The sequence below is a fragment of the Gobius niger genome, assembly GCF_951799975.1.
Source record: "Gobius niger genome assembly, chromosome: 1".
NCBI classification, from domain to species: domain Eukaryota; kingdom Metazoa; phylum Chordata; class Actinopteri; order Gobiiformes; family Gobiidae; genus Gobius; species Gobius niger.
The window spans coordinates 64199590-64222012 of NC_136852.1; the positions used below are offsets into that span (position 1 = coordinate 64199590).

General features: G+C 42.5%; 1 protein-coding gene across 1 annotated transcript; it reads left to right on the plus strand.

Moving 5' to 3' along the window:
* gadd45ga (growth arrest and DNA-damage-inducible, gamma a) lies at positions 1–1482 on the plus strand. Its single transcript, XM_079579578.1, has 4 exons — positions 1–164; positions 271–372; positions 494–704; positions 829–1482. Exons 1-4 carry the CDS (start codon positions 112–114, stop codon positions 940–942), a joined length of 480 nt encoding a protein of 159 aa, XP_079435704.1. The 5' UTR covers positions 1–111; the 3' UTR covers positions 943–1482.
* Positions 1483–22423: the final 20941 nt, after the last annotated feature.

Sequence of the window (22423 nt, forward strand, 5' to 3'; positions counted from 1 at the left end):
ACAACGACAAGCACGACACACAAGAGCAACTCTCGCGAAAACCTTTTACCGACACACGACACTATCCGCTGTTCGCTACTTGGATTCTATACGCGCTTGTGGATTATAACTATGACTCTGGAAGAGATGCAAGGACAAGAGACAACCATGGAGAACACTGACAGGTAATTACAAACACTATCTTTCAACGCACACGGCATTCTTAAGAGCTATTTCCAGCGTGGCGTTGTACCCAGGCAGTGTACTCATGATGCTGTGTTGTCCTGTCAGGGTGCAAAGTGCAGGCGCAGCGCTGGAAGAGCTGCTCCTCGCCGCTAAGAAGGAAGACTACTTGACAGTCGGAGTTTACGAGTCTGCAAAAGTCATGAATGTGTAAGTATCCAACTCCTATGACCCTGACATTTCTGACTGCTTTTTACGCAGCGTAGAATATTGGCAACTTTTCCCCTTGTTCTCTGGAGCTAATCCCTTTGTCTCTCTCGCAAACCTGCAGTGACCCGGACAGCGTGGCTTTCTGCGTGCTCGCCACGGACGAGGAGTACGAGTGCGACATCGCGCTGCAGATCCACTTCACGCTCATCCAGGCGTTCTGCTTCGACAACGACATCAACGTGGTGCGCGTGAACGACATCGACCGCCTCGCAGACCTCGTGGGCGCCGACGAGAGCGGGGAGCCCAAGGACGTGCACTGCATTCTAGTCACGGTAAGCGCCCACGTCCCATGACAAGTGCTTTGAAAAGTGGGGACAGCTCATTGTGAATCACGCGTAGTGAGTGCACGCTGTTTCTAATTATTGCTTGTCCTCTTTTTTTGTTGTTGTATTATAGAGCCCCAGCGCCAGCCCGTGGAAGCACACTTCACTGGATACGCTGGGCTTGTATTGTGAGGAGAGACGCAGCGGGTATGACTGGGTACCGGCTATCACCCTGCCCGAACGCTGAACCGTCACGAACTGTTGACACTGTTGAAGAAATTCCAAGAGCTTTGAGGCGTTGATCTTGTTCCGCCTCTACTCCTGTCTGGATCAACGAGGTTGTGCTGCGAGTGTTTTGCGCAGCAGCAGCAGCAGCAGCAGCAGCAGCAGCAGCAGCAGCATCCTCCAGTCCCCCCGGTGCATCCAGGGACATCCAAGTGGACGGGGCGCATTGGGTCCAAGCTAAGGTCATGTGAGGACCAGATGGATAATGGACACTGAGAAGGCGTCAAGAGTGGCTGGATAGTGGCGCAGAGGGACCAGTGGAAGCCAAGGAGAAACGCAAGAGATGATAAAGTTGGACTATGAAGGGAACATGGACACTTTGAGAACATTTCTGGACTTTTACGTTGCTTTTATTGTTTTTGCAAAGTAGTCCTCAGGATGCAGGCGGTGCGAGCAGAGACTGATCCCGATACATGGACTATATATATATATTTTTTTTTATTACTTGTGCAAAAATCGATGCAAAACGTATTTTCTTGATTGTATACCTTTCGACATGCTTTCTTAATAAATGCTCAAAACGAAATGATCTTGTCAGACACTTCTTTACCACCACGCACTTTGCCGAGTACCGTCAAAATCAGGAAGTATAGTGCGTGATACTATCTTCTGACGAAACCACGTGGGTGGTGCGGAAAGATCTAACGCAATGGCACAAAGAAGAAAAACACCGTGAGAGAGTAGTATCAGTAGTAGTATTATATTAGGGGAAAGCAAGCAGCCAGACCTGAACTAGTTTTGTGGTTCTGCAGAGAGAAAAGAGGAAGGGGGGGGGGGGGTTAGCTGGGGTGAATGAGGTTTCTCTGAGTAAAAGGCGGCGTCGATGCAATGCTTGAGCCGAAGTGGAGTGTGTAGAGTGTAAGTGAGTATTCATGTGGTCAATGAACAATGAGATCAATTGGTTGATAACACAGGTCTATTTACTGGTTTTGTAAATACATGGACAAAATAATGAGAGGGCGCTCATGTTATGCCTTATGTGCATGTAGGCGCAATACAAATGTACATCTAAATATACAATGGCACTAAAATGATGTGGGGAAAAGTGGATAAAGTAAAAGCTATTATGGGCACTATTCTGAATTGCTTTTGAAGAGCTCCATTGTTATATATCATGCAAACGTCAGACACAAAGGACACCGCAAGCGTTTAAATTGTTGCTCATGTTGCTAAATAGGTGATACTATAAATGACTACAGAAAGACAAAGAAGTGAACAACATTATGCGTAAGTCCAATTTAGTGCAATGGCCATGACACTCTGCAAGTGATGTGAAAAGAGAATAAAAACAGTACAGTATAAAATGAATTGCCACAGTAGTCCTCATTGCACTCAATGGGCTAAATAACTTGGAAATCAGAATGGGTTTTATTATTGTCAGTGAAGCTACACTCACAAACTAAGGTTTTTTCCTCTCGGTGCAACTATGCAACATGAATCGTAAACTTGCAATGAAATAAGTACAGAAATAAGAAATAGTAAAACTAGCAAAACTCTGAGTGTTCAAAATATGCACAATATAGACAGCAGGTGTGAATGTGAGTGCAAATGTACCAGTGCGAATGGCAGGTAGCAGGTTATTTAGTGCTCATGAGTCTGTCAAACAAACCTTTGATTTGAACATAAAGTTGCCATAAAGTCTCTCCTCCGATGCTGGGCAAAGTTTTGCCCATTTACTGTCCTGTTCCCAGCATAGCCAACAAATCTCCTAGCATGTTCTATAAAATGCACAAACTGTTATGCCTTAAAGGAACAGGCCACCGTTTTTCCATACTGAAATATGTTCTCACCTGAGCTTAGACGAGATGTTCGCCCCGTTTGGAGCTATAGGAATATACTGGGAGAGGCCAAATGCAAACAACATCTTTGGCCTATTTGCTTGACTGATGACGCACAGTTCTTCCATACTGAGATATGTTCTTACCTGAGCTTAGACGAGTTGATACGTACCTGTCTGGTCTTTGTGCGTGCCCGTGGAAGAGCGTGGTAGCTTCCAACCTCACACCCGTTTGGAGCTATAGGAATACATTGGGAGAGGCCAAATGCCAACAACATCTTTGGTTGTTTTGCGTGACTGAGGGTACACACAAATATCAGACAGGTACACATCAACTCGCCTGAGCTCAGGTAAGAACATATCTCAGTATGTAAAAATAGTGGCCTGTTCCTTTAAGTTAGTTCTTTATGCAATAGTCCTAATTGGAAGTATTATGACACTGGGCTCAATGATTTTGAGTTCAACTTTCCCCCTTTCAGTCCAGGTCAAAAAACAAAACATGTCCGGACTTATCGCATGCAAACGCAGCAAAATAATCTATATTGGAAACTGCGCTGTGCAATATGAGGGTCAGTGTGTCGAGCCACGGCAGGTAGTGGAGGAAGCTATGGGAGGTTTGCGGTTGAGGCTGACAGTAAACACATCAGGCCACTTCAAAGAGCTGCGCGGCTTCTCGAGAACTCGCTCTCTGCACTTCCAGGCAGCACCTCCGGCCACCACTGCCTGGCCACATATTGTAGAGCTACACGCACGTGGCGATATTACGCTGAAGAGGATGTAACGGAAGTCTCCAACTGCGCATGCTTACTTCTGAACGTTCTGAGAAGAGGGGATGCAGGACTCAGAAAGAAAAAAATCAGCCTGGAAATTAAACTGGGGCTTTCCTTTTAAATATGAGACAGATGAGTGACCGTATCAAATCAAAACTATTGTGGTTTTAGTGAACTCAAAAAGTGAATGGCAAACTGAGGCGTAGTTTGAAACCAGTTACCTGAAACCGACTGAATGGTGAGGAAAATATTAATTATGGGAGTGTGTGGATGAAGAGCACGGGCAGCCCCCACCAACCCATTTCATTAAATCAGTAATAGCAGGAAGAGTCTTTTTCTGATAAATCGAAAGCCAACAGAATGGTAATTTGTGACATGTTCAGGGTCTGGCTTGAGTGCAGTGTGCATTGAACCCACTGCACCAATGTACTTTGCCGACTTTATCCAAATGTTGTAGTAACTCATCATTTATATAAAGTAATATTATGTATGGGAGACCTTTGCTCTTGTGACGTAGCTTGTGGAATAATCTGAAATTTGGTGAATGCTGTTTTTTCTTGTCTATATTATCATTGTGTATGGAATAAAGGCCATATTAATGTTAAGGTTAGGTTTAAGAGATTCATTGTGCACATTTTAGGCCTGTCCAGTGAACTGTTAAACTAATATAAGGATCAAATGCATTGAAGAACATGTCATAGTGGGTTTTATATACAGTATAATGTGACTCCGTGGATATTTTGTTGTATGCAAAGGATATTGCACTGCCTCAGTAACTGCAGGCTTTCAGCACGGGATGAAAGTGGGTGGAGAGCAGGGAGAGGCATTCAGCAGACTGTCGGAACTGGAGCTTGAACCCACGATGCTGAGGACAGAACAGTGTGTGCAGCAGTCGTAATCCAGAGACAAAGTTGACACTATTCTATTTTAAATTCTAATGCAATGAATAGTGCAGCCCCCTTTAGGAAACCCAGCATACTATTTATGATCATGTTAAATGTTCTGTAAAGGACTTTGTGCACGAACTGTAAGTTAATAAACTCAACTTTCTATACTGTGCAGAATAGCCATATCTCTGTCTTGGTACCACAATGTCTGACTGAGGAAAAGAACAATGCAACTAATTATATGGCAAATCAAATGTTTGAGAATGCATTGCCCATCCCCCAACTCTAATGCCTTGACAAGAGCACACATTATCTTTCATCTATATTACTGAGCCAAAAGTCTGTTACTTCCAATTGCGGTTAATTCTGCAAGGACAAAACAAGCTTTGTCTTCTGAAGCAGAAATGTGATAGAAATGCCAAAAGCATGTGAATTTAACTTTTTTTTTTTTTTTTTAATTGCATACTACAACCAAAAACTGTCTTTTCCAACCAAAATGTGGAACACACTGAATGTGCCGTTATGATAAAACAATGCAAACACCCTTGACCCAGTTGGAGTACATGTTGCGGTGACAGCCTGTGATAGATGGCCTTTGTTTCCCCCCATAGCCATATCTCCCAAGTTCAACGATCTGCCCCTATGTCTGAATAGCAACAACCGAAGCAAGCCTACAGTTACAGCGCGCTTGTTTTGCCACGTCCCTTTTTTGGCTACTGCTGCTGCTGCTGCTGCTAAACGCACAACAAAGCTCCTCTCAAGCTCCTGCTATTGAGTTGATCTGTGCTATTTATGTCACTCTCCCAAATATCTACTGTATGTGCCAGTGCCTGCAGCCACAGCCACAGCCCCGCTCTGTCTGTCTGTAAGTCTGCACATGGTCTGAGCCAGAGATCTAAAGCTCCGATAGACCAGACTAATGTAGGCTACGTCTCGCCCAGAAAGGCACACGCATGTTGTTAAATCGACCTCGGAGACTGTAAACATCACAAGTCTGGTCCTATTGCCCATATAAATCCAAACCTGATAAAAAAAAAAGTCTGACTTTATTGGCAGTGAATGCGTTCATTTGAGTCTAAGGCTTATGTGTTCCAGGAAGGTGTCAAATGTCGGAGGTGTCTATGATTGTATAAGGAGGCAGCAGCTGATGCATCCAGGCCTCTAGCGCTGTTTTGTAAAATGACCGGTCTGTTACAGCACAAGGGAAGCAATGCCCTTTTTTTGTGAACATTGTTTATTTATAACATTAAATTGCCTTCCACAGCCCCCGGACGTGACAACATTGTATTGTCCAGTGCTATGCAAAACTTCACCATCCCGTCTCTTTTTTATTTTATTTTCAGCCTTGCTAAGATGCTTTGGAGTGCGTAATGCAATGTGGAGTGAGTTGAGGACGTTTCACTTCCTTCTTCAGAGGCGTCTCCTGGTTCATAAGTCTAACAATAAGCCTCTCTTGGACCATGCACACTACATCACTGGTCAAGAAACGTAATCTGCGTCTCTACTTTCTTCGCAAGTTGAGAAGAGCAAGAGTCCCAGGGTATGTTTTGTGCAACTTCTACAGAGGGACTGTAGAGCATCCTGACCAGCTCCATCACTGTGTGGTACGGGCGAAGCACTGCACCACAGTCTCTACAGTCTCTTCAAGGTAAATGCCTTCAGGGAGGAGACTGCGGAATCCACGGGCCAGGTCCAGTCGACTGAAGAACTGTTTCATACACCAGGCTGTCAGGAAGCTGAACTCTCTCGATTCCCTGCCCTCCCTGTGCTCCCACCCCTTACTCCCCACCCCCTGCTCCACAACAAGGACGCGAGAGTGAACTATTTCGATTCATTGTGAAATGAATTGACTTTGAATTTGAATCTTGAATAAAACAGTAAAGTAACACACAAGCAGGAGCCCTTACTATATACTTTCGCCACAGCCCAGGGCAAAGAAACTTGCTGAGTGGTTGGGCAATCTGCTTGAACAGTTTTATAATTTGACCTAAGAGTGGTAAGAGGCCTCTGAAGAAATGCTAAAACGTCCTCTACTCAGTCAACCCAGACCAGTCGACAATATTTCTACTATACAGGATGCATTTCCATGTGATCGATGGATTCCACGTTATTCCAAGACGACAATGCCCGGACGTGCCAGGCGCAACTTGTGAGAGATTGTTTCAGGGAGCAAGTGCTGTTAACCGATAATTCTCACGAAAAGCCGATCATTGTCTGCTCTCTGCCTGCCGCCACAGTTACAGTCACACTCTGATATATCGGGATCCCCTCTGTTTCCCACACCCATCACTGGACTGTAAGTGGCGACTGCTTCCCAGGAACGTATGTGTGAGTGCTGGAGAGAATATACTCTGCCCATCTTCCCAGCCCCATTACCTCCCGTTACCCACGCTGATGCCTTCTCCTCTGACTTACCGTAACCACAGTGGGGATGACATTACAGGATGAGTTGGCAGGCAGAGTCCTCACTTACCCCGCCCATGCTTTAGTGCTCTCTCTCTCTCTCTTAGTGCTCTCTCTCTCTCTCTCTCTCTCTCTCTCTCTCTCTCTCTCTCTCTCTCTCTCTCTCTCTCGTACGGTATGCAATGGTACTGAGCTCATGGCCCAGCTGGCTTGGTTGCATACTGGGAGAAAGATAGATGGATGCTCGGGCTGGTGACTGGTGTTGGGTGTCTCTAATCTAAGTACTGTGCACTTGCAGAGAACAATATGCATCTTTTATAAGTTCTTGGGTTTGCAGTGCAGGGGAAATTCTCATGGCTGAGCATGGCCAAGGTTACCAAATCCATAGTATAGAATCAGTGCATGAGCTGACACTAAATGCAAATAGACTTACAAATAAGTCGAAATATCAACGGTTTAAAAGCTTCATTTTTGACAAAAGAGGAGCAGCTACTGAGTTAATTTGCAAAAGCACACCCTAGACTTGAAATCAGAGATGCACCGATCCAGCTTTTTTGCTACCGATAACAATACTGGGGTTTGAGTGTCTGCTGATATCCGATATTTACCGATACCTAGAGACTTTCTTGAAGTGGCTTTCTCCAAGTGAAACATTTCATTGACTCTTTTCTTTATTTGAAGATAAAATATTTTATTGTCATGATGTTACAGATCAATTATCAATTATATCTATTGATAAACTAATGGATGAACATTAAACAAGGATCATTGGACTTTTCTAAATAAAAGGCCATACCGCCTTTGCTATGCCCGATCCCGTCAGACCTTGGAAGCTAAGCAGGGAAGGGCCTGGCAGGACTTGGATGGGAGACCACTTTGGAACACCAGGAAGCCTAGCGAATGTAGTGAGTGAGTGGTTGGTGGTGGTCGGAGGGGCCCATGGTGCAGACTGGTTGCCTCGCTTCCGTCAGTCTACCCCCGGGCAGAACGCGATCGAATTCTCCAGGTTCTTAGCTTTAAAACAATATACAGCATGCCCACATACACTGAGATTTAGGTGTTAAAAGATGTGTTTTTAAGGCGTTGAGAGCCAAAACATGGTATCGGATCAGTATCAGTATTTTTTCCAGTATTGGGTCCGATATCCGATACCTGTATCAGATTGGTGTACCGCGTGTGACTATCTGCTTCTGCTCTTTAGAGATTGTAATCGACAATTGACATGACAAAAAGTTCAACTTATGATTTTGGTGGATTGCTTTGTTATATAGACTGTATGATTGTGAAAGATCTCATTTTTACATGGTGGACAAAGGTCATCTGCACTGGGTTGCTTTGGTGTTGAGGATGTTTTGCTTCTCTCGCCCAAGAAGCTTTGCTGACGTATTAATAAATAAATAAAATGTTTCTATGGAGTTATTCAAAATAAAGCACATCAAAACTGAAGAGCGGTGCAAGTGCTTTGTTTGTCTATGTCTATGAGGGGTGGTGTGTGCTTTTGACCAGAGAAAGCAACATCATCCCATTAGAGAATTTTCAAAACATGCTCTTCACTGGCAGCCACATGATTTTGTAAAAACTGTAAACTTTTTAAGAGCGTTAAAAGCTGGGAGTGAATAGGGACTGTTGTTAAGGCAGCCACACAAACAACTCCAGACCTTATTACGCCTCTTGTTTGAGTAAAAGCCCTATCAGTTTGACCTGACCTGGCCGCACTCTGTCTTCCTCTGCAAATTTTGTTTAATCTTTTCTGTTTTGCTTTGAGAGACACTACAGGTGAATAGGTGAACAAATAATGTAAAATTTGAATTTGGAAATTTGAAAAAACTTTGGAAAAACATTTTGTTTTCTGTAATTTTCTGTTTTCATATAAAAAATCAGGCATTTTATTCATAGAAAAGTGCCTGTATTTTCATGGATGATGGATATTAAGATAGATTCTAACTTCAGCTTGTTTTTTGCAGTTCAATAAACCCCAGCTATAATATTAAGTTTGAGGCCTGTCTGAGCCAGTGGAGATATTGTTGCAAGATTGTAAAGGAGGTGTCTGTATTTCTCCCATCATTAGCCAAGGCTATGGCCGTGGCTGTCTCCCAGAATAGTAATGACCATATTAAGATTACAGCGTCATCATTTGTTTTAGGCCCATACCAAACAGGTCAACGTTTGTGAATTAATACGCCTGGGAAACCGCCTGGTGTGCCGCAGTGTGATATTCATTTCCGGGAAATCTCCGGCTCATTAGCATTAAAAACTTCATAGAATAAGCCTCGCAAAGGGTGAGTTTAGTCTTTTTTTTTTTTCAAACTCTGACATTAAACTGCAACATTAAAGGCACACTGCGTAACATTTTGGACTATACTGTACCATCAACACATAACTTGCTCTCAATGACCAGCTCGACGCAGAAAATGCTTTTTTTTGCAGTGGGTTATCACAGAATGGATCTGGATGAGGGCCTAACCTGTTTAACTCTCAATTCTACTGACTTAAATCGATGTCTCCATGGAAACGAGCTAGAGACGTACCCACTCCCGGTGAAGTTGTAATCATGTTTTAGCAGAGGTGAGCCGCTCAGAGCAAAAGGACATGTTTGTTTGAGGTAGTTTTCAATGGTGAAAACATCTATCATGAAATAAATGCTTGTATTTAAATTTTGTTTATTGGGTCAAATCATACGCGGTGTGGCTTTAAAGCCGAAAACTAGCAAATATTTTCAAAATTGACCACTGCGTGAATAATCTATGTTTTTGCTTGCCGTGTCTTGCCAATCCACCAAACATATTTTGTACTTTATATTGCGCAGCACTTGTGCAAACCGCCCAAACTAACTACAATGTGGCCTAAAGTGTGGACTTGGATACAGAACACATTGCACTATCACTGCCTTAGCAACGTAAGCATATCCTCCGCTTACCTGCACAGCACGCACCTGGGTGTACGGGAGCTACCTCACCCTCAGAAGCACTGACATCAGCACGCCTTTATAAACATGTAATCATGACTCAAACAGCTGCGAGGAGACAGTGACCGCACTCTTTCACGCCCGGAGGCTAGCATGACATCCACACTGCAGGTCGCTGGAGGTGAGGTCATTACGACACTGTGAGCTGCAGTTAAAAAGCACTTTGGCCACGCCGAGTACAGCAGGCAGTCAGCGCTCCAAAATAGCAGGTGATATCCCGATGTTGGGATTGAGCTATATTCAGTTTGTGTGTAACTTGACAACTGTAGTATAAACAGAACAAATTACATGTAAAAGGAACAACAAATATTGTAATTATAACAGTCCATATTTCCCAAATCATGGAGTTGTTGCTGTAGTTTTTACCATCCTATAAAATATTTAGTAACCTATTATGATGACAGCAAAGTGGCTGAGATAGAGCTCATGTCCTGTGTTCGATTCCAACTGGACTGTTTTCCCTGTGTCTGGTTTTCAGGTTATACACCCTGGACCATGAACCTATAGATGAAGAAAGTTTTCCCTACAGGCACAATAAAGAACATTTCAACCTTAAAGGAACAGGCCACTGTTTTTCCATACTGAGATATGTTCTTACTTGAGCTTAGATGAGTTTATACATATCTGTCTGGTCTTTGTGCTTGTCCGTGCAAGAGCATGGTCGCTTCTAACTTCATCCCGTTTGGAGCTATAGGAATATACTGGGAGAGGCCAAATGCTAACAACATCTTTAGTCGTTTTGCGTGACTGAGCGTATGCATAAAGACCAGACAGATACTTATCAACTTGTCTAAGCTCAGGGAAGAACATATCTCAGTATGGAAAAACGGTGGCCTGTTCCTTTAAATTATAACAGAATCAGAAAACTTTATTAATCCCGTGGAGGGCAATTCTTTGCAGCGACCCGGCCATACAAACATAACAGAAACAAACATTTACAATTCGGCCCACAACAGTTCACAGGTTCACCAAGCTCCAGCCTTACATAGTACAATGCATTTACTGTTCCTTCACAGCTTTATGTTTGTGGAGAAATTCATGGGCATACCATAAAACAAGGCTTCACCGTCTTATATTTAAAAACACTGAGCGTTTATTTTTGTCTACTTCTATTGTACCAATGTCTTAGAAAGTGAAAACTGGCAGAATCTGGAATCTACCCTCTAAAAGAAAAAAACAATCCCCCCTGTCGTGTTGCGAAGGCTTGTTTTCCCAAATACTAACAAATTGCCCAGGGATTGCATCAGGATGTTTATTTGGCAGCACCCAGAAGCCCCAACTAAAATGCACAGTGCCAATACAGTGAGAATTAATCGCCTTGACATGTCTATGAGTGAAGCGACTTCACTTTTTGCATTAGCCCACAGCAAAAACCCCTTCAGATTTCAATTTCATATCCATACCCATCTGACTTCATTGCAAAACAGAAATAAAGCGGAATCACGCGTTATATGTCTTGCTAGGATTGAACAGACCCTAAACTTCCCGAGCGCTGATATGTGGATGGCCCGAGTAGCGATCACATGAGGCTAGCAGGCGCTCTGGGCTAGCCTCTTTACATAAGCTCGTTTTAAATGGCACAGGCTATTTAAGGACATCTATAGACGGAGAGAGAGAGAGAGAGAGAGAGACAGCGCAGAGTCTCTGAGTGTCTTTGGGATTATTCTAGCGGCAGGAGAGGACAGCAGACGCGCGTGGGAAGAGAAAGTAAACAAGTTCAAAGGCACTGACGCAAAAAAAATAGGTGCATAGAGAGATGTTAAAGGAAAGGGAGAAATCAGCGATGTGCATTTAGCCGTTCTTTGTGCAGCTGAGCAAAAATAAAGCATTGTATATAGACTCTTGTCATAGTGTGATTGATGCAAAAGCAGTCAGAATAAATAAAAAATAACACAGTATATTCTTTCGGAAAATCTGAGCAGCTGAGATCACCACCAAACTGATAAGTGGAAATGCCATTGCAACAGCAGGCTGGGCATGGCCTTTCTGTGTGGAGTCTGCATGATCCTCACTCAAGTAGACTGAGCAAAATGCTGCAATAGGACAAATGTAACCCAGCCTATGTTAGCAATAAAGTCTCCAAATACAAACAGTGTTCCCCTTTACAATTTGTCAATGGTTATCTGGGGCTGTTCATATATATTCACTTAATTTTTGAATATTTTTTTTCGTTAAAGCAGTACTAAGTAACTAAGCGCAACTGCAGGTGTCGTAGCAAATTGCGCTTTTTTTTTAACTTATTACTCGTCTTGGAGAGTAAACACTACGCTGACAGAAAAGGCGAAGGGAGAGAGGGATATTGTGCATCCAATTACACAATGGAAATATTTTTTTTCACTCAAACTTGGCTGTAAATACTGTTTAAAGTGACGCTAGCCCGCAGTTAGCTTTGCCCATTAGCATGTTTGCTTCTGCGTGATTCTTTTAGTGTGTATTGGTTGCTCCGGTCCGGTGGCAGTCAAGTTGCAAGCATGGTTTTCTGGCCAGAGACACCAGGGGGAGAAGAAAGACCCTCCAGTCATCCCGTAAACACTTGCATTACCCCCACAGGGACTACGAAAAGGATTTATTAAGGTAAACATGTTACTCAGTACTGCCTTAATGAGTTGGAATGCCGAACCTACTGTGCTGCTGTCTCCCTCCAAAACTGGTTCCCACGAGTGACATTTTTAGCGCCAGGTAAGACAGGTAGCTTACTAATTGTATCAGAAAGGACATGACGATTTTGCCGACACCCTTCTGTCGTGTATGCTACCAGTTCCACCCGGCATGTACTGTGCACGCCCTGTCTGTGCGACGAGTACAGAATTAATTGTCTTGAACCGCTTACGTTCAACCAATCTCGTCTCTTACGGAGTCCCACTCACGCCCTCTATTGAATAAAGACTGGTGTTTGACATCAATTCAAATTGCAACCCAAATTTGCTCAGTCACGAATACTTGTCTGCCTCATATGTTTATGCAAAGAAGACATTTGTGCAATTTCAAGAATGCCGAATGTTATGCAACAATCCCTGAATTTCCTTGCAATGCATAAATATTGACAAAAACCCGGTGTGGCAATCATTACGTTTCTTGGAGTTGCATTTTCAAACAATTGTGGCATGCTATGAATGGTTTCTGTTTAGACAGCCCACTCCATTGTAAGGCATTCTCTTCATATCTTTGCACTTAACGCTGCATACCAGACTGGTTCGAGGTGGTTCACTGGAATCGCTTGCCGAGTTGCCAAATATGGGGTGTAATGTCAGGCCTGGACTGTCACATTACTAACATAGCTCAGCTTGCCCCTACTGAAGCACATGCACTGGAAGCTCCGCCAGGAATCTCAGAGCCGGCAACAGGAAGCTCTGAACATACATGCGTAGGCTGTTTGCAATGTTCAACGCTATGCAGCACACACCTAAAAGAAGTAGGGAACAAATGGGCGGAAAGTTGCATGCCTTTTTTTTGCTTGTGTGATCTGATCAAAAGACGCCGCCTGTGAGAGAGAGAGAGAGAGAGAGAGACAGACAGAAAGGGAGTCAAGGAGAGCATACACAGGACAGACAGTCAGTGACGCGCCAGAGTAAATTCCATCCCGATGAGGACAGGGTGCTGTTTTAGGCCAAACAAAGTGGTACAGGACATAGCTTCAATTCATTCCCTTCCTAGTACGGATCAGGGAGCAATGCAGGAAAGATAAACGTGCACACTGAAAGGTAGAAAAACAAGTCCAGAGATGCTCAAGAACTGAAGATATTTGAACGCTTACAGATGTTTTTGTGAGTTTGTATCAAAAGAGGCCCATATCTGGCTTTATTATACAGTATGTGCTTGGAAGTAGAGAGTGAATATCAAACGTGCAAGATTTGGAATTTATGACTAACATGACAGTGTTAAGATTAAGATATGGTTCAACGAACAAAGGGGGTCCCAAAATTGACCCATGGGGAACCCCACATTTGTTCATACATTGTTACCCCCTTAGAGAAATGTGTTTTCTGCATTGGAACTACTGGGACAAAGGAGCGAAGGGGCGACCACAGTACAGCAGCTGGCGAGGCGACCCATCTTGAGCAAGGTTTGGTCCAGGCTACGTAGCTGAAGGACATAGCCTGTTGTGCACTGATTGGGTTGATGACACCAAGACTACTGAGAACTCCACCATGCCACCAGAGAGATTAAATGTGATATGCCTTGAGCGATATATTTATTCAGCATCCAAATATACAAGAGATCCAAATATACCACTGGTTAGCACACATTTAGCGCTTTATTTATTAATTTCATCGCATGCATATCAAGGGCAAAGGTGTACAGGCGAGAGTCTTTCCAGGCATTTAGGTGGAGATGAATTGCATGTTGACTGTGCACCTTTACTCTGTTTTTCTTGCTCAATCATCTTTAAGGTATTGAAGTTGGAAGGCGACAGCAAAAAGATTTCTATGGAAGAACCACACAAAACTGAATAGCACTGTGGTAGTATGTTTGCATGTCCAACAGAGAGGTATCAAGGTCGCCAAGTTTATGTATTTATCCATCAAAGAAGAGGTGTCTGGATATAGATGCAGTCAACAGTGAATAGCTCGAGTGCCAGACTGCCTCTCTAGTTTCACTTCACATACTAATTAGAGTCCTCGAGTGGAGGCTGAGCAGCCAGGGACATAGCATGCCAGGACACAGCGAACGAACAGACTAGAGGGAGGGAGAGAGAGAGAGAGAGAGGACAAATACATAAAGCCAACAGTCTCCCAACCTTGTTTGCTTGCAGACGGTTGGTTTAGTCAGGTCAGGGTTTTGTGCCTCTGATGTCGTAGGAATTTCTGTGCAAAAGCAAGAAGCTACAACCAATATTATGTTGCAAGAGGAAGAATTTGAAAACTAAAATAGCATAAGCACATGTCAACATACCTTCCATGCAATCATGTGATGATCAAGGTGGAAAGTTGGTTAAAGATTAAGTGACCATAACATGTTTACCACATTTCCAAGACATACTTACTTCGGAGATCAAAACACCCGGGCTTACAGTGGGCAGGTATTGCGAAATACTGTCATATGTAACCTGATAGCCAATGTTATGACGGGACCTTATCTACAGTATGGACACCTGGACTTCAACAACAGCCTGGAAAATTCAGTGATAAAGAAGAATATGAGTCAGTAGAACTCATAAGCAGCACTATTAATTAAAAGAAAATGTTCAATGGAAGTTATACTATTAAATACATGATATATGGTCACTTATTTCCTATATTATGCTTTACATCAAAGAACCACTCACCCCTTCATACACCAGTGTACTCAGACACTGGAGCCAAGGTGGGTGACCTAACCTAAACTCACCTTAATAATGTTTTTTATACTGTAATGTTTTAGTACCGTAATCCTGGGGGAAATAAATAATAAAAACAAATCAATGTAATTTTATCTTTATGTTTTGGTGTTTCAGCATGATCTGTATAAACTGGTGTAACCTGTAGAGCACAGTAACAAAAATCTATGATATTTAGACATAAATAAACAATGTTTTTGGAGTATTTGTAGTGCCTCAGTGTTACTGTAACCAATTATATGCCATGATGGAGCCATAAACTTGTAGATTGTAGTTATGCAACTCCAAAAGTTTACCTACACAATGCACACAACGCATTTGATTAGGCCTCTCAGCAAGTGCATGCAAATTCCAAACTAAAATGTTTGGTCAAGCTGACCCTCACTACACAATTAGCCACAGTAGACTCCACCATAGCAGCATTGGTAAACCATGAGCCACTGAACAATTCTTTAAACAAGAAACTAACCTGGAATGAATATGACACTTGCTCAACTTTCTTCAAACATAACCAAACTAAACTAAACTTGCTTAATTCAAACCTTACTTTCCTCCCAGTGGAAAATGGGAAGGGCAAAACATTATTTTGCTCTCGGTGTGAAAAAGACAGACCTGTTTTCGAAGGACTTTTCAAGGGGGTGATGAAATTGCCCCTATTCCTTGCTCATCTTTTTTCATAGCAACATACCACACTTAACCTAGTAACACAGTGAGGGCGCATGGCAACAGTGGAGCCCTTCATCCTGCCTCCTCCTCCTCCTCCTCCTCGTCCTCCTCGTCCTCCCATCACTACAGTTGTCTCTATGTGAAATGCCGCCCTTCTGCACCTACACATTTACTGTTTATACACCAGTCCTGCCATTGATGAAAAACAAAAATAAGCTCTTTTTGTTTTGCCAGTGTGTTACTTAATCTCCCGGTACATGCAGAGGGGAAAAAGAGAAGGGGGGGCAGAGGGTAGTGCAGAAAGCCCGGCAGACAGCCAATCAGAGCACAGGATTACCCAGAGGCAGGCATAAACACACACTGTTGCTGTTGGAAACAGAAATGTGATTGGCTGCCGGCAGACGTTGCTCAATAGGATAGGTGTCCCAGTGTGTGGGTATTTTGATCAATGTTATGAATGTTTATGCGCTGTTATGTTCTCTAATAACCTTGTTATTCTTCACACAAATGTTTTCAATGTGTCGTGCAAACACCAGTACAAAGCTGCATGTGCTAAACCTCTTGAACTTTTGTTACCTTTGGCACAGCAGTAAACAAGCACGCTGTAAAATGGGCAGGAGATTTGGAAAAATGGTGAGGGTGAGTGACGTGGGAGCACAGGTCAGTGACCCTAATACAACAGCACACCTGACGTAACGCTGTTGTTGACTTGACAAAGTGGTGCTCAGGATCATTTACTAATTACACTAATGATAAATGCCTTTGTGCTTTAATGCAATAACGTGGTACATGGAATACTACAACAAAAAGTTCATGTGCATACTTACTTGGTGTTGCAGTATGTCCACGGTGAGATTTTTGCCAATTTTCCCCCAATACATCTACAGGCACATTACAGTAAGTTGCATCATTTGATATGTGGCTCCTAGACACACCATGGAAATTAGCAGCTTTACATTTGTATGCGAGCCATCACACAACTGGTTCTACATTTACTCTTGTGAACGGAGCATAAGATTAACTCAAAATAAGTACAGTTTATTTTGGAATCTCAGCTTCTCTGCAAACCTCCCAAAACAGAAAACAACAATGAGGCAGGAGTGCAAAGATCAAAGCATTTCTCATGTTTTTCCTCTGGAGCTGGGGCATACACACCGCTGCACATGCTGTCTTTGTTTACATGCAGCTCCTTCCTGAAAGGGGTGGAGCCTCAACCACAGCATGCCCGAGTTGCTTTGGAAACAGTGCTCGTACAGTAGCCAATGGGGACGCGGGGGATTATAACATGTGTTTTTTTGTGTACAAGTTAATCATCGAACACTATCTGGAGCCTTAGAGATGTTTTTAATCAGTTTCAAAGACAAAAAAAAAAAAGGGGGGGGGGGGGGGGGGGGGGGGGATATAATGAAAAGGATCGAGTAAACAAAGCGTGAATTAGAAAGCTACATTAATCTCTGAAAAGTGTTCATAGATGGCGAGATAAAGCAGATGTTGATTATTTTGTGTTCATAATGGCCTCATAAAAGTTGTTTGGACAAGACATTTATCGCACTAGTTCTCCGAAGTGTGCACCACCTGCGGACATGGGCGGCCGACTTGAGTTTACAGCTGTTATTGTTATGACAGCAGATAAAGGCTAGCGGTGGCACCTGGCCCGACAACTTTTACCATCAGTTACACGGTCTTCCAGTTAGCTAAAGACATGATTACCGCATAGTGACAATAAACGCGATATGGTCCACGTGTTTCCAAGATGCAGACTGATAAAAATAGCAGTGAGGAAATTAATGAATTAATGAAGGGATGTGGGAAGTGTTCATCGCCATTGTGACGGTAGAGGATGTGCAAACTAGGAATTTTGTAGTCATAGGCTAAAAATAAGTTTTAGATAAAGGAAAAAAATCATCTATTTCTAATGTTTATCTCCATATGCTATTTTTGTATTGATTTTTCCAATGTTTGAATGTTTGCTAGCACACCCTAACATTAGGGATTTCCACGGCAACGCTGAATCTTATCTAATGACAAAACAACACAAATCCAGGCTTCTCTAAATCACTTACGCGCCATTACAAAGTCGATTTGAAATCACACTACACTCTAGGGCGGCAGGTCTTTGTTTGTGTGATGGTTGGTTGAGCGAGAGCAGACGTACAGTAGGAGCCATGTGTTGGCTCTTGTACAGGATGCAGCTGCAGCGTGTAAACACTAAGACGTGTGCCTGCACTTCCCCATCTGTGTTTGCTCCGACAAAAGTGCATTTGGGGCTTTCTTTGAGTGAATGTCATCCTCTTTTCCTTTAATCCACGAGTGCCTCTTCATCTGAATGTGCCCCGGGGACAGGGGCGCACTAATCTTATCTAATCCACTTTTTCTCTCATCTGCCACTGCAAAATAGGGAGTATCTAATTGCTTGAGTTCAGAATCTTAATTAATTTGAGAGGGCTACACTAGTTCAGGTTTATTCACTTGTTAACAGCTAATATAGGCCTTATTTTAAACTAACTTGTAAAGAACTACTCCTAAAGTCATACTGTAGATCAAAAACAACTTGAACTGTTTCTATAGTCATAAAAAGAGACAGCTCATATCTCTTAATATTCTTTAATTGTCATTCAACCCCCTTTTTCATATACTCATTAGTCTTAAAGGGACTATGGAGTTTAAAAATGTTAACATTATGTATTTTCCTCCCCTACATGTTCCAGCCATGTCCTGTGTAGAATGAGCGCAGACCTATTCACCATAATCACCATGCACAGAATGAATTTCCCCATGGGGATTAATAAAGTATACCTTAACCTTAACCTTAACCTTAACCTTAACCTTAACCTTAACCTTAACTGCCTCTAAAATCCTGCGCTGTCACTCAAAAAGTTGTTACTTCGGAATTGCCGTCATGCACGAGCTTAATATTGAAGGTGCAGTTTCATGTATGGCCTGAGGTGGCAGTAGTGAGTATAAAATGTCCAACTTGCATTTTGCCCTTTTAAAGATGCTGTACTAGTTACTATTCACATTAGGTTCAATACATTTTTGCTTACACTATATTGTATTTGCAGACATTTGTGGATAAAACAAAACAAAGTTGGAAAACAAAATTATAAACTGTTTGGAATGTGTTAGGAAAGCTAGGAGCAAGTTCAAACCACAACTAACCATTAGCCAGCTGGTTATGGCTAATTATGCTAATAAGAATATCCAAACCATCCAAACTACACAATCAATCCTACATTCTCTCTTTGCAGAGAACTACATGGGCCAATCACTCCCCAAGCTTGAAATGCTAGTTCATCATTAAACCATTTAAAAAACAGTCACGTCAGGATGGGCTTCCAGGGATGCCATTATTTTTTGTCACAACAGGAAGGATGGAATAAGGAAGACACAGGAAGTGCCTAAGAGCAGTGGACTTGTGGCATCACCTTAGTCAACCTCAGAAAGGCGACAGTCAGGACGGGGAAGGGAATCAATAGAGCGTGCATTGCAGGCTGTGAGTGGTGAACAAATAAATAAACCAGAAAGAGAGAATAGCAGTCAGTTAAGCCAGAGCATATTTATATCTACTTAAGATTTCATACAACTAAAAGCATATTTTAAAGCCATCTGTTTCGACAAGAGAGCGTATTGACAAAACTGAAACTGAATTCTATACCAGCCTCCACAATGACAACCTTTTTTACCCTCTTCTTTGTATTATTTCATTTGCTGTAAATGATATAAGCCTTCATAGACAAAGGTTGTCAAGCGATCAGTTGGACTGGGTTGTTTTAGTGTTGAGAACTATTGTCAGCAACCATTGATCTTTGTGCTGCATACTGGATTTAGCTTGTAATTGGTTGGTTGATCTTTCAATGTGTTTTTGGTTTTGTTTTCATAAATAATGACGTTATCAAAATTGCAACTTACATTTCAGTTGAGGCAGTCACAAGCTGGACAGGTGAGTGAGTAAGTGAGTAAGTGAAGCTTATGCCATGAAGGACATCTGGCTTAAGAGTCTATGGAATGAGGACAGAATACGATGTGTCCACTTTAAAGCAGTACTAAGTAACTTGTTTACCTAAATAAATCCTTTTCGTAGTCCCTTTGGCGGTAATACAAGTGGTAATGGAATGATTGGATTCATCTCCCCCTGGTGTCTCTGGCCAGAAGACCACAATTGCAACATTACTGTCACCGGACCGGGGCAACCAATACATACTAATAGAATCACGAGGAAGAAGCTAACAGGCTAATGGGCAAAGCTAACTGCGGGCTAGCGCCACTTTAAACAGTATTTACAGCCAAGTTTGAGTGAAAAAAAATATTTCCATTGTGTAATTGGATGTACAATATCAGCGTAGTATTTACTCTTACGGACAGTTAATAAATTTAAATATCGTAACTTGCTACGACACCTGCAGTTGTGCTTTTGGCCTCTAGGGGCAAGAGTTACTTAGTACTGCTTTATTAGCTGTTGCTTCCACTATTTTTTATTCTATTCTGCAAAATCGTTTTTTTTTTTTGAGCTTTTTATCACAGTGTTATCTCTCATCAAAATCATACATGGAAGTTTATTTTGAGCCGTAAGCGCATCTTTGAGTAATCTTTGGATCATCTTGGCTATTTAGCATCGCATCAGAGCTCAAACTGAGGTTCTGTATACCCAGGAAATAATTTTCTGTCTTCTCGATCTAATGCTAAGCTTAATACACTTTCATTGCAGAGAAAAAACACAGAGCTTCCCTACAGTCACGCACCATACTTTGTTTCTCGCTTTCCACCCTTTCTTTTTTGAAACAGCTGCACAGCAAAATGGAGCAAGAAGAGCATGGTGGGAGGGGCCAATGGTAGCTCACTTGGAGGATTAGGAAGTGAAACTGAGCAATATTGCATTTTCTAACTATGTGAACACTGCAAAAAGTATTTAACTAGATCAGTATAAACATCTCAATTTGAGCACAATAATCCAAATTTTAGTTGTTTTGACTAGTTAAGAAGTTATGGGGGCATTTGTCCTAGATTATTTCACTTGTTCTGTGATGTTTCTGACTCGTTTCGATACATTTCGTCCTTATTTCAGGTAATTTTCTTTGCCAATGGGGTGAGAAAATTGGTCTTATCTCATTGGCAATTTCTTATTTCAAGCGAGATTTACCCTAGAACTGGTCTGAAATGTCCTCAAACAAGCAAAGTAAACTTGGTCCGATCACGAAAAGTGTCTAAATGAGTGAAAACCACTCAAAACAAGATACATTTCCTCAATTCAGGTCATTTAAGCCAATGCTTGATATTTACTTTTTGTAGTGAATGAATGAACTATGTGTTTATTATTACCAAATAACAAAAAGCTTAATGCCCCTTCAAACAATAGATCATTGATACTTATCCATTTGCAGACATTTGCCCAAAATACATTTATACGCCTCAGAAAGTAATAAATGCTTCAAAAAATTATTTCAGTTATAGTTATATGAAATAATGAAAACATATGCATTAGATAAAAGATAGAAGGTATTCTTTTCTATAGACTCTTACTATCAGCTTAGAAGCTTACAGACACCATATACAACATATTCTCACTTAAGTTTATATGATTCCTTTGTCTTGGCCTTGTGTCTTACAAACACTGTACAAAACAAAGAAAAGCAACCCGACCAACCACATCACCCTGTGCGAACTCCTGCATCTCTACCCGGCAACCGAGTGTGCGGCTGCATGTGAGACGCAGCGGGGGCCCCTCGTCGAACAAAAAGCCGGTGCAAAGGTTCCTCCTTGCACAGTGAACACAGTGAATGAAAGATGTCATTGTTTCCCTGTGAGATACTGAATGAGGAAGTTTGCATTTTCATGAGACTACATATGAGCATTTGCATAAACCGGGGGAGCGTGTGGGCTCGCTTTATCCACCGGCCCGGGGCAAGGCGATCTCATTGACGTCTGACTGGGACGCCGACAATGCTTGACTTTGTTGCCTTTTGTGGGCCGAGTGCGAGGAACAGCCTCGGAGCATTTTCGAATTGCGTATGTTGTCTTTCTTTATGCAAGAAAAAAATGAAAAATATCACCATGCATTCTCGAGGCGCTTATTGTCTTACGCTATCACGGACGCACTTTACAATTGTATTCCTTCTGTCAGTCACCCGTGGCATATGGGGGCGCTCTCTGAAAGCTATGAGTTTTCTCTTGGGTCCCCGAGGGCACGCTTCCTATTGAACCCGTCTTACTCACTCTTACGCGGCGTGACAGGTGTGCGGCAAAACCTTCAAGACTTGTCTCTGTGTGTCATGTGCCATATGGCTTTCTTTTGTTTTCGGAGCGCACCTGATAGAGGTTTTTGTACTGCGATCCGTAAAAACTGCGAGCAAATGATTCATTCATCTCCGCACGCTCCTCCTCACTCCCCTTTTCTCGCTCTCTTTCTGTCTCTTACACCCTCTCTCTCTCCATTCTCAAACAAAGCAGACGCAGACACTGTTTACAAACTGCTCCCTGCACAAAAGCAAGGGCAAAATCACCGCTATCGCCGGGCGCGCGCTCCGCCAATCAGGGATTACTCGCTTCTGCCCACCAGCCAATCCCTGATCGGAGACCTGCTGCTACCCAATAGCAACAGGAGTCAGACCCCAGAGCAGATAGAGATAGTTAAAACCAATCCAGAGCCAAGCGTGGAAGTGTT

What these genes read in the sequence shown, in the direction of transcription:
- gadd45ga (XM_079579578.1), top strand. Translation starts at nt 112, where the DNA reads ATGACTCTGGAAGAGATGCAAGGACAAGAGACAACCATGGAGAACACT. An exon ending in TCTGCAAAAGTCATGAATGT is followed by an intron (nt 373 to 493) that starts GTAAGTATCCAA and finishes GCAAACCTGCAG; the next exon opens with TGACCCGGACAGCGTGGCTT. An exon ending in TGCACTGCATTCTAGTCACG is followed by an intron (nt 705 to 828) that starts GTAAGCGCCCAC and finishes GTTGTATTATAG; the next exon opens with AGCCCCAGCGCCAGCCCGTG.